The sequence below is a fragment of the Brienomyrus brachyistius genome, chromosome 1, assembly GCF_023856365.1.
Source record: "Brienomyrus brachyistius isolate T26 chromosome 1, BBRACH_0.4, whole genome shotgun sequence".
NCBI lineage: Eukaryota > Metazoa > Chordata > Actinopteri > Osteoglossiformes > Mormyridae > Brienomyrus > Brienomyrus brachyistius.
This window is the reverse complement of record NC_064533.1, coordinates 22,846,930-22,859,314: the sequence shown is the minus strand read 5'-3', so window position 1 is coordinate 22,859,314 and position 12,385 is coordinate 22,846,930. Positions and strand designations below refer to the sequence as shown.

The 12,385-nt window shown below is 43.0% G+C and overlaps 1 protein-coding gene across 8 annotated transcripts; it reads left to right on the top strand.

Annotated features, from left to right (window-relative positions):
* The first annotated feature begins 230 nt into the window (after positions 1–230).
* On the top strand, positions 231–10,777 carry top1mt (DNA topoisomerase I mitochondrial). Of its 8 annotated transcripts, none has more exons than XM_049029093.1 (24): positions 231–384; positions 820–954; positions 1,179–1,254; positions 1,328–1,368; positions 2,322–2,391; positions 2,516–2,538; positions 2,661–2,774; positions 2,867–2,924; positions 3,077–3,171; positions 3,368–3,422; positions 3,612–3,904; positions 4,978–5,093; positions 5,248–5,369; positions 5,716–5,838; positions 6,071–6,258; positions 6,740–6,884; positions 7,270–7,413; positions 7,818–8,003; positions 8,388–8,456; positions 8,696–8,810; positions 9,241–9,368; positions 9,469–9,563; positions 9,993–10,142; positions 10,300–10,777. In XM_049029093.1, the coding sequence occupies exons 2-24, from the start codon at positions 857–859 to the stop codon at positions 10,400–10,402; spliced, it is 2,607 nt and encodes an 868-aa protein (XP_048885050.1). In that variant the 5' UTR covers positions 231–384; positions 820–856; the 3' UTR covers positions 10,403–10,777. The 8 variants fall into 8 exon arrangements, 7 of the variants coding, with proteins under 7 accessions (XP_048885050.1, XP_048885073.1, XP_048885059.1 ...); XM_049029102.1 differs by lacking the exon at positions 231–384 and adding an exon at positions 464–476; XR_007400433.1 differs by lacking the exon at positions 9,469–9,563.
* Positions 10,778–12,385: the final 1,608 nt, after the last annotated feature.

The following is a 12,385-nucleotide window of genomic DNA, read 5'->3' as shown; positions in this document are numbered from 1 at the left end:
TATGTTAACCTCCTGGGGTCTGTATCACGAAGCTGGATTTCTTGTTTAGCCGGATTTAATATAGTCTGCGGTAAAGAAGTGAACGAAGATTAAATCCGTTTATACCAGACTACCTCGTGTATGATCTGCTAATCCAATGAACATAATAATTGAAATACAAATGTCTATTTATTGGGGGCTATATCCCCCCGCGTGGAGGTTTTAATTGCATTTCAGTGGCAGATATTTTCAAGATTCTCCGCAGACGCGTTAGATTACTCGGTTCCGCGGTGACATGCGCAGTAGGATCTCTCTCCAAACTGGCTCATATGAAACCGAGTGTTTATAAAGGGATATAATTGTGAGTGAAAAAGAATCCGAGACATTTTTTCATCGCGTATGCAGGTAACTGGTACTCGTACATAAGCAGCAGAGCTTACATTTAAACTTCACATATTGTATAAATACATTGAATGTAGTGCAATCTCTTTTGTCAGGTACTCTTGTGCTTGTTCATGTTATTTATTTATTTTTTTTATAAAGATGAGAACATTTCTATGATATTTGATTCAGTGAAATTAACCCTTGCCACGATTTAGGTTGTTGTCGGGGTTGACCAATTGACATGCTATTTAGAAGAATTTTTAATTATTTAATTATTTTGCTTTGTCCATTAAATATAAAGTTAAAGGCCTACTCTGCCAGTTAAACGGGCAAACTGCTTTTCATTTTTATATAGCTACCATAATAATGTCACTCCTAAAATGAGTGCGGACCTCATAGGCGGCGTGAAGTTGATTAAGATGCGTTGCTTTACCTGTGTCTTTGTGGCTGATAAAGGCCAGCCATCGTGTGCCTGCGAACAAAACTATCAGTGATGGAAGCCAACTTTGGAGTAAGAAAATTCCGAAAGGCTGATGGCAAATCCGGCCAAAAGCGGAGCTCTGCCTCCAGTAACCAGAACCCCCCGCCCAGGTCCGTTGGAGGAATTTTTTTAATGCACTTAGTTTGTTCGCCTTATAATTTAGCGCGTATATATGGCCATTTTAATGGTAAGACCACATTGATTTACAGTAAAACGTTGCTTTTTACCTTTCGGGATTTCATGTCGGAATTAGGTAATCGATAGTGTAATAAATATGTATTACCGCTCAGCGTAGGAGGGTGATAGATTATTGTAATACGCTTACACCACACAGTAAAAGGGTTAAGGAAGATGCGGAGGAAAAGCAGAAACGTTTGGAGGGGAAGGAGAAGCACAGCAAGACATGCAAGGTACAGACGCGCGATTGGATTTGGCTTCGTCCTTTATTCCTTTATGTCCTGATGTTTGGTCCTTTTATTACAGGAAAAGCACCGTAAGCCTCTCCAGGAGGCGAAGGTCACGAGGTGAGGCCTCCATGAATTTATCGTTATTATTATTGTTGTTGTTATGAATGTCGTCTTTATCTCTGGTCCTCTACCAACATCTGAAAGTCCCTAAACAAATGGAACATTGGTCTTTTTTTTTCATACAACAGGAATTCCATGTGGAGTTAAGACCTATTTTTTTGCCCCAAATTTTAACTTGGTTTACTGGCTGAATTCTGCATGAGACTTGACAGTCTGGGTCAGCATCTACGCCTGCCTTTGAGCTCTGGTACACTCACTGCAAAGTCATTTTGCCCTGGTTGTGATTTGTTGAGTGTGCTGTGCTGTCAGCCCCCCCCCCCCCCCACCCCCCATGGAGGGCTGGGACATCTGCGCATGCCTCAGCGGTGCCTGTAGGACCCATCTGCCTTCCGTCGGCCGAGACAGACCCGTACAGTAACCCCGATCGCCGTACTGTGGCGCATCGCTGCCCCAAGGTCACATTTCAGTGTCCCGCTGAGATTCATTGCCCAATATGCCCCCGGCTCCACTAAAATGTGCACTTTATAGCAGTCTGACCCTGGTGCTGCTTTCAGAAGAAGCTGCTTCACCTGCAAAACATCTATGAATGCAGTTAATGTCTCCAGGTCCACGTTTATAAAAATGGCCGGTCTTCACTTCGGTCTCCCAGCACTGGCACAGTAACATGATTGTAAGGTGTATCAAACAGTCATAATACCAACATTTTAAAAACAAGAGACTAAATCTTTCTGTTTATTTTAGCAGCAAATGTCTTGCATAGGATTGAATTTCAATTGATAGTAGTAATAGTAATATCAGTAATTGAGTGTAACCTGTTGCATTTGCATTGTCTGTGGTATAATGAAGAGGATTTTCTCCCTTTCGCTGGAACTGGTCATGTGTCCTGTACTGCAGCATTTTGCTGACGACAGTGCAGTTTGGTCCTGAGTCTGATCTCTGGATCTCTTTAGTTCTGACAAGCAGACTGGCTGTATAAAGGCAGAAGCAGCAAATGGCAGAGCAGCCAGTGATGCAGAAACGGTGAGAGGTTCTGCCGCTTGTAGGTTCCTACAGAACCTTTCAAACTGTGCTTGTATAAAAATATGTGTGTGTATAAAATGGATATATATATATATTTTTTTTTTTATTCATTATTTTTTTGCAGTATTCACCTCCATCATGTGAGAAGTAAGAATTTAAAATTTTAACCATGCTAATTTACGTTTTTCAGGATTGTATAGTAATTCTTAATATTTTTAATACTTAAAAAGAAAAGGCCATAAACTAACTGACCATCCCAATTTTTTAAGCTCTTTTGATATCAACAACAACATGTCTGCTGAACTTGAGACATTTGAGGCAGGAGGGGCCAGGGATGACGGACGTGGACCCGCGCTTGGGGACATACCATTGGATTCCAAGGGGTTAGGGTCTCCTTAACAATCCCTTTTTTCAACCTATATCATCAGTTTTTTATTGTGTAAAAAGACATCTTGTGTTATTATCTTTTATGTAGGTTAGTAGATAAAACTGCGAAAAGAAAGACTTTGGAGATCCCTGACGGCAGGAACAAGGTACTTTGTTTAAATTATGCCCAAACCGAACTTCTGCTTATTTTATAACATCTTACATCCTTCATGTAGGTCTTTAAAACAAATGGGGGAAAATGTTGCTTTGCTGTCACTGAAGTTATTGTAGGACTAGGGCTCCTCTTATCTCTATGCAGGCTTGGCTAAAACGCAGCCGAAATGCAGACTCAAGAAGGGAAAAAGGTCTGGAGAGCAGGGAGCAAAGAGGAGACACACAACTAACAGGAAAAAGGTAACAAAAACATGAATAAACTTAGAACTTTCAGAACATTGGCTAGATCTTTGTATTCTGTATCTCTTACATCTCTTCATCTATGGCCAATTGTAGCACTCACATTCACTCTGTAGCAGTCAGGTTGTAAATGATGGTCATTAGGTCCTTCTCTCCTGATTACTTGAATCTTCTACCATAAGTCATTCCTCCACAGATCTGAGACCTGTAAGAAAAAAGTCAAAGATGAAGCTGAGAGCGAAGGAGAAGAGGTAATTAGGTTGAAATAACCATGGTTGACATTTATGGTCATTTTCTAAAAGGAAAAATATGAATTTAACTCCGGAAATTGTGCATTATTTGTAGACAAAGAGAATGTACATGGACATATTCTCGATTTCTTAGACAACCGGCATCCAAAGCATGGACGTCCTCTCAACCAGCCTTGCATATGATTTCAGGACCAGAACGGGAATGACGATAGCCCGGTTAAGGAGGAGGAAGAAGAGGAATTCCCACTGCAGGATGATAGGTTAAAAGAAAAGTTACAAGCCAAAGATAAGACAATTAAAAAGGAGTCGAACACGGGGAGGAATAAAAAAGACCAAAAGGATGAGATGGGAAATCCGACAAAGAAGCGCAAGAAGGACCAGGGAGAAAAAGACAAATCGAATAAGAGAGAGCGAGCCAGGAAGACCCAGGTAGAGTGTGCTGGGGACGAGGACAAAAAGGAAGAGGATGACAAATGGAAGTGGTGAGTTCAGTGATGCCTAATTACAATGTATTCATTTATATACTTGTTTTGTGGTATTCCTTTAGTGTAATGGCATTAATTATAAGGTAGTGCATCCAATCTTGCTGCTAATCCACGTTTTGTTTAGTGTTCACCCTTGTTTTGGTGCCCTAGGAACGAAGTACCGTAGTCCTTGTTTCAAGGGGGACACATTAGAATGCGACACGCAGCACTACACCAATGTGCCATTAGGTGTAATAATATGCTACACATGAAACGGATGAGTGGATTATTCGTTCGCGATGCCCTGGCTCTGTATTAATACAGGTAGTGTGCGATGAATATATATGCAGTCGGCATTGTTCTGCTAAAATGTTTTTCGAAACCGAACCGAACGGCGTCCTTATTGCTGTCACGGAGGAGTTTTGGTACACGTGGTCCGAGCTGTCAAAGACAAAAACAGAGAGAAAAGGTAAAGAGGTAAATTACACTTTGTCATTATACCTTCACTGAATAACGCAATTGCTAGGAAATCCGTGCGATGAAAAAACGTAAGATGAATTGAAATGTTAACTTGAAGTTGAGCTTAAGCAGGTCGCTTCTCCTGTAAGACCGTTATCTTGGGATTTCTGTATTACCTGCGCCGTTAGGGGATTCGCGTAAACGATGTGTTTTAAGATAAATTAACTTGAATAGTCCAGTCCAGTTCAAGTTGATGAAACAAAAAACAATATGTCTTTTGGCCAATAGTTGGTTCAATGCGGATTGTAACATACTTTGCTAATGCATTCATGCTGATCTTAAGCTGCATTAAAGAGGTTTTATAGTGTACCGTAATTGTTCTTTTTGAAACTTCACTTTAGGTTCTGTGTTTTTTTTTTTTTTTTTTTTTACTTTTTAAAAGAAAAGTGTGCTATGTATTAGTGTATTTGCTGTGTTAGACTGTTTATCTTTCATGTTTATCTGTGTTTGTATAGTGTGGACTTTTTAACTTTCTTTGCACTTTGTTTTGCACTATATGTATGTTTGTCGCTGATGTATTTCTTAATCTTAAGTCACTGCCTTTCAGATTTTAATCACTTTTTTTTTCTTAGGTGGGAGGAGGGATGTTCTCACGATGGTAAAAAATGGAAGACCCTTGAGCATGAAGGGCCTCTGTTCCCCCCTGAGTATGAGCCGCTACCAGAAAACGTGTGTTTCTACTACAATGGTGAGGAGCCCTGACCCTCTCGGTCACCTGTTCCTGCGTGCGGTGCAGGTGTGTCATTGTCGGCTTGTGTTTAGCTGCCCTGTGGGGCTCTGCTAGTACAGCACGACCCGGCAGGTTTTCACAGCCCATCCAAGGCGGCTACTATGTGTTGCAGGTGAGCACGTGCAGCTCAGTCCCGCCACCGAGGAGGTCGCTACCTTCTACGCCAAAATGCTGGACCATGAGTACACCACCAAGGAGGTCTTTCAGAAGAATTTCTTTGCTGACTGGAGAGAGGTGATTCACTTTGTCACATGCTTTGAAGGGATAAATATGCAGTAATGGCATGCATGTACGAAAGTGCATGCAACCTGTGTGTTTTGCACCCTGAATATAATTCTTGAGCTTTTATGTTAAATGGTTGTTTTAGCTGTTGTTCTGACGTTACTCCTTGTGGAAATTATATGCCCTGATTGACTTCACATAGAAAATGCTTTGAGTTGTCACGCATTGACTTTGAAAGTCTTTAATCTAGGTGTTTGACTACTTCTGGTCTCAACTATATATGTAAAAGGGAAAATCTACTTGATCCCTCAGTCGATAGTGTTAAAAATGTTCCCTCCTCACATTACCATTAAACCAGGAAATGACAGATGAGGAAAGAGGCTTGATCCACAGTCTTTCCAAATGTGACTTCCGGGAGATCCACCAGTACTTCTTGGACCAAGCAGAGAAGAGGAAGGCAATGACGAAGGAAGAGAAGCAGGTACCTTAACCATTTACATTTTATTTGATGCTCTTATCCAAAGCGACATGTAGTAGACAGTAGGGTTAGGGTTCTATGTAAGCTTCTTGGGATTTGAACCCCCGATCTTTGCATTAATGCAGCACTCTGCTTGTTGAGCTACAGTGTCATGCTGATGGACTGATGTCTCTGGTGACTCGCCAGGCTCCATAGGCGTGCGATGGCTGTGAAAGACGCCAATATTCCCCTGCAGGCGCAGAAGGAGGAGCAGAAGAAGCTGACTGAGGAGTACGGCTTCTGCACCCTGGACGGCCACCGGGAGAAGATCGGTAACTTCCGAGTGGAGCCACCAGGCCTGTTCCGTGGCCGTGGAGAGCACCCGAAGATGGGCAAGCTGAAGAAGAGGATCCTACCAGAGGACATCACCATCAATTGCAGCAAGTGAGCTGCTTTCTTGGCACAGTCCTATTGGCTGTCACAATCCTTGGCACAGTCCTATTGGCTGTCACAATCCTTGGCACAATCCTATTGGCTGTCACAATTTTTTCTTTCACCTTTCACACCACATTTGCCCAAAGGCACTCGACCAGAATGGCAGTCTAATATTAATTCATGTATAATAGATGTACAGCTCTTTTGATCCTAGGGGGAAATTCTTGAATGGTTCTTGATAGAGGGAAAGAATGCTAGAAAACTGATGAATGACGTGACTATAGAACAGCGATGTCTCTGCTGAAATGGCTTTGGCTGGAATACTCAAGATTCATAGACTGATTTGGTCTTGTGTTGTTCTCCAGATGTTTGGTGTGACGTGCAGCTGTTACCCCGGCACTTCTGTCGGGTGGTGCTGAGCTCTAATAAGATGGGGGTCGACAGCTTAACAAGTTCCTGGAGATTAACCAGCAAATGTTCTTCTGCATAGAGAATCAAAGATCCCTGCGCCCCCTGCTGGTCACAAGTGGAAGAAGGTGCAGCACGATGACACTGTGACGTGGCTGGTCTCCTGGGTGGAGAATGTACAGGGCAGCATCAAGTACATAATGCTGAACCCCAGCTCCAAGCTCAAGGTGCGTGGTGGTGGGTCACGTCGTTTCCACTCCTCTGCCCCTTCAAACGCAGTTTCATCTCCCACATGTGCCCTCGGTAGTGGTCCTCAAACTTTCTGTTTTGAGGAATGAGGATGATCTAGAATTTTGGTTATGCATTAAAGGTTAAATATGCTTATTGGATGGGAATTTTGAATTAGTAGCACATGGTTCAAAGTTGTTGTACAGTCTCAAGTATCAATTTATTAATTATACATGGTGAATGCAAAAGGCAGACATCTAATTACATCAAGGAAAAGTCACAAGTACAGGTATGCTGCGCAGTCGGTTTCCCACCTGTGATTGGTGGAACTGTAGTATTCATAGTGTAGAGTCATTTGTCAAACCTCCAAATTGGTTGTTCTAGGGAGAGAAGGACTGGCAGAAGTACGAGGTGGCTCGGAAGCTGAAGCTGAAGGTGGATGCAATCAGGTCGGAGTACAGGCGGGACTGGAAGTCTCGGGAGATGAAGAAGAGGCAGAGGGGCGTGGCCATCTACTTCATCGACAAGGTACACCTGCGGCACAGTGTCGCCTGGCCTCCCCAGCCAACCTGCTATGCTAAGGCTCCCTGATGCTAACTATTCTCACATGAGAATATCTAGCCCATATGTACATGCCCAGCAGGGGGTCTATATAGGGATGGGGTCACAGGGGCACTGGCCCCAGCTGAAAACTGATTGGCCTGTGGAGTGCCCCCTCCCCTGTCACTCAAAGATTTAAAGCAACCATTGGCTAATGTGATCAGTTGTTCTTATGACACCGATACCTTTTAAAGAGTGCTTTTAAATTTTCAAATACCTCCTCTGGCCTAAAGCCCCCCCCCCCATCCCTACATTTTTACTGACATCATCAGACATGCCCTCATTTGCTCTATCTTCTTTCTGTGACTCCGCCCCATTTTCTGTGCCCGCAGCTGGCCCTGCGGGCAGGTAACGAAAAGGAGGAGGGCGAGACAGCGGACACGGTGGGCTGCTGCTCGCTACGCGTGGAACACATCACCCTCCATCCGCAGCTCGACGGCCTGGAGCACGTGGTGGAGTTTGACTTCCTGGGCAAGGACTCCATCCGTTACTACAACAAGGTGCCTGTGGAAAAGCGGGTGAGCTGGGAGATTGAGGGGTACCATGGTGGAGTCATGCAGGAGTCTCCCATAATGAGGGAGGGGGCCACTCAATCGCCCGTCTATCAGTGGGCAAAGCCTCTGTGCCTGTGATCGGAAGGTTGCCGATTCTAACCCCATCCTTGGCACGTCTGTGGGGTCTTGCGCGAGGCCCTTAAGCCCCAGCTCCCTGGGCACTGCTGCGGGTGGCTGTCCTTTGCTGCTGAGCTTTCCGTCACCTACATGTGTGTCTGTGTCACGGAAAACAAGATGGGACAGAGAATTTCCCCATGGGGGACCCATAAAGTGCTGTTTATCCTCCTTCCTGTAGCTGTGTTTGTGTTTTGGCTTCTCAGTCTTTTCGGTATTTGTTCCCACATTCAGGTTTTTAAAAATTTGAAGCTGTTTATGGAAAATAAAAACCCGGATGACGACCTCTTTGACAGAATTAATGTAAGTAACATGACATCTGGAAACCTGTACATCAAAAATGGGTTCTTTTCAGAAAAGGAAACAAAGTTCATTTTTTTGGCATTTTGAATATAATTAAGGGATGTTTTTGTTTATTTTTTATGTAATTGATTTGTTATTTAGTCTGCTGATATGTGACTTGATAAGGTCCAGTTGGGATCTCACTGGCTTCGGGGAAAATGACGTCCCGTTGGTCATGTGACCGTGTGTTCTTGCATCAGACCACATACCTGAACAAGACGCTACAGGACTCCATGAAGGGTCTGACGGCCAAAGTGTTCCGCACGTACAACGCCTCCACCACACTGCAGGACCAGCTGAACAGGCTGACGGCGTGTGAGTTTTGGGTGGGGCTGCGGGGACCAGGACCACCGTGTGACAGGAGGAGGGGGGGCCTTGGTTGGGGAGATTCCCTGTCATGTCGAATTATAGCCGTCCAGTTTGATCAGTATCTATCTGTCTCTGTATCTCTCTGTTTCTGTCTATAGAATAAGTCTTTCTCTCCATCTCTCTCTACCTCTCTGACTTGCTTAATATAATATAATTACCATGTACACATTTTTTAAACCCACCCGACTATGACCCTGCACTGAATAAGTAGGTGGATGTATGTATTTAAAAACCCATTTTGTTCCTTCATGTTGGTATTGGCCCAAATCATATTTGTTTTAGTTTCATTCACCACATATATATTTGTTTTTAACCAGGACATACAAATGCTTACTTTAGACATGCTTCCAGCTCTTCCCTTTTTTTAAATTCACAGTTGATATGTCTGTGGAAGAAAAAATCTTGGCCTATAACAGGGCCAATCGAGCTGTGGCCATTCTCTGTAACCACCAGAGGGCAGCACCGAAGACCTTTGAAAAGTCCATGCAGAACCTGCAGGAGAAGGTGCTGTCATTAAAATCCACATGTTTTAATGTGTGATTTAGTTTCCTTCATCTGATGTCTAACCCCCCCCCCCCTCCCCCCCACAAACTGCTGTTTGTAGATTGAACTAAAGGAGAAACTTCTAGAAACTGCCAAAAAGGAGCTTAAGGAAGCCAAGAACCAGTACCGTCAAAATAAAACTGATAAACTAAAGAAGTAAGACACTGCTGTACCGATAAAATTACATTGGGTTACTTTTGTGTGACGTGCTGGAGAACACAAAATGCACAAGACAAGTAATGAAATAATGTCAGCATCTGTTTTGCTTTTAAGTTTGTCATAATTTAATGTGGTATGGTTTAGTGCAGGGGTGTCAAACTGCAGTCCTGGGGGGTCAGAGTCCTGTGTAGCTTAGTTCTCTCCCTGTTCCAACAGAAATGATTCAACTCAAGAGCTGTGTGGTAATTAGCACAAGGAGTTGAATCAGGTGTGTTAAACGAGGGGAAACCCAAAAATGTGCAGGGCTCCGGCCCCCCCAGGAATGGAGTTTGATACCCCTGGTTTAGTGCATTTGTTTGTTACCCTTGAGATGTTCTTCCTGGGAAAGAGGTCTCCTACCTCACTGGGCTCTGTGTCTCGTCCCAGGCTTGTAGAGCAGAAGGAGAAGGTGGTGGAGAGGCTGAAGGAGCAGCTAAAGAAGTTGAAGCTCCAGATGACTGACCGTGAGGAGAACAAGGTCATTGCTCTGGGCACCTCCAAACTCAACTACCTCGACCCCAGGATTTCAGTGGCCTGGTATGGAATAGTCTCATTTCCTTCCAAAGGACATTGAATAAGATTTCGGTGCTAAAGCTAAAAGTTCCATCTGAATTTGTTTCATAATGACTGAAGTTGGGTGTGTGGTTTTTTTACAATTGACAATTAACAAATTACAATTTTTTGACAATTGTAGGTGTAAAAAATTTGGGGTTCCGATTGAGAAGATCTACAACAAAACCCAAAGGGACAAGTTTGCCTGGGCTATAGACATGACGGATGAAGATTTCCAGTTCTGAAAACATACCCTGGAATGTGCTTCGAATCACCATGGAGTCTGTATCGGACCATGGCTTTGTCCTTGAAGTCACTTGAAGTCCTTTTTGTTGTTTGTTTTGTTTTTGTTTTTATTTAAACCAAGCAATTTATCAAGAATAGCACCAAATTATTTTTTTAAAAAAATAAAGAAAATAATTTGATTTTGTTTGTTGATTTGAGATGAAGGTAGAGCACTTTGGATGTTGATGTATTCGGAAGCTGCCAGTTTACTTCTGAACTAGATTCCCCACGTGAATCAAAGCAATTTGCCTCAAGGTGATAAGGAATGTGTAGAAATGCAATATTGCTTTTGGTAAAAGCATCTGATTAGCAAATAAATATTAGAAGGAAATTTACATTTTGGTGTTTTATCATTTAGATCATTAGAATATGCAAGATCTCACTACATATTCACTTTTACATTCACAAAAATGTTCTGAGGGCGGAATGAAAAATGATTGATTCTCTCTCTGAATCAATCACATTGTAAAGGTGGGCCCATGCCACTCGAGGAGGCGGGAGCAAGAATTCTGATTGGTTGGTCCCATCTCCTGTTAGTTTGACCTCTTCAGTCTGGTTCAGAGAATGAGCCAGTCATTTTGCGCTCTCCCTTCAGGACATTTTTGTGTCCTTTAAACTCCCATGAGCCTTAAAATCATTATTTATTGTTGCAGATTTTTCTTACTCAATCACATAAGTGTCCTGAATCTAACATACATGCATGCAGTTTTTTGGATGCACTCGTTCTCTGGAACAAAACAGCATTCTGTGAAAGACGCACCCTGTTTCTGCTATTGAGCGAAATAAAGGGATTAATCCTGACTGCCTTGAACACCCTACGGTTCTAATCTACGATCACATCTTTCCCGTTTCGAAGGCGCTGTAGGTGTTTTGTGTTTGAGCTGACTTTCCCGGTGGATATCGTACCAAAGCAATTCAGATTGCGCCCAGCATAAATAATTGCCATATGATGCTTCCCCGTAATAGGGGTTTGTCAAGTGCCCCACCTCGATAACTGCAAAGCAAGTCTGCTGAATATCAGGTAGTGTTGTGGGGCGGCTGTCTGTGGGGAAGATAAATGGCCCCACCTTGAGCAGATCTTGAAAACGACAGGATTTAACAGCGCCCCCAGCGTTGCTCCTTCATTACCCTGCATGTCATTTTTGATCGTCTGCCGATTCAGCTAGGAGTTATGCTTTAGCTGCTCGTGAGCAGTCCGGCTCACATTTCACCACCCAGTCTGAAAGAGTCTTGGTTTAGCTGTACGCTGTTAATAGCATGTTATGATAAAAAAACCCATCTCAACACTAATTCAGTTAAGGAACTCAGAGGGATTCTTGATGGTGAGAAATAAACAAACTTTTTTAAAGCTGTAGCTTCACAATTTCAAAGTAAAGATTGCATAATACACGTAAAATACAAAAAAAAAAATCTGTCAGTTTAAAGTTGTGAAAAGACCCGACCCAGTGTCTGAGCTCATTAATCATAATATCATTTTCAGCATGGCGAAAACCACATTTTAAGGAAAAGCTCCTGATTTATCGCCCTAGAATATAATTTATGTTGAACCCGTTTCTGGGAAGTTATTTTCACATGAAGTCGAGTTGTCACTGTAATCGAGTCCAGACGACCTGATATATCGCGTCCATTGCTGGCCCGTTGGATTCGAGCTCATTAGCTGAAAGGTACGCAGAGCGCAGTTCGTGGTCCTGTGGTTTTCAGGAGGGCAGAGGCACCGTAATGGACTACAGGTAAATGGAGGTGTCTGGTGAAGACTGAAGTTTCTTTTTTGACAGGACTGAGAGGTCCATGCAAGAAGATCACCCTGTGAAGTTCATTCACTAATCAGGTTAATTAATTAGCTACTGATAAAGTTTAAGAGGGACATGGAGTGTATTCACAATCAAAGTCGTATTCTTATAGGCTTCAAACAAGATATCTGTGAAATTTCGGAAAACACAAGA

What these genes read in the sequence shown, in the direction of transcription:
- top1mt (XM_049029093.1), top strand. Translation starts at nt 857, where the DNA reads ATGGAAGCCAACTTTGGAGTAAGAAAATTCCGAAAGGCTGATGGCAAA. An exon ending in CGTGTGTTTCTACTACAATG is followed by an intron (nt 5,094 to 5,247) that starts GTGAGGAGCCCT and finishes TATGTGTTGCAG; the next exon opens with GTGAGCACGTGCAGCTCAGT. An exon ending in ATCACCATCAATTGCAGCAA is followed by an intron (nt 6,259 to 6,739) that starts GTGAGCTGCTTT and finishes TCTTCTGCATAG; the next exon opens with AGAATCAAAGATCCCTGCGC.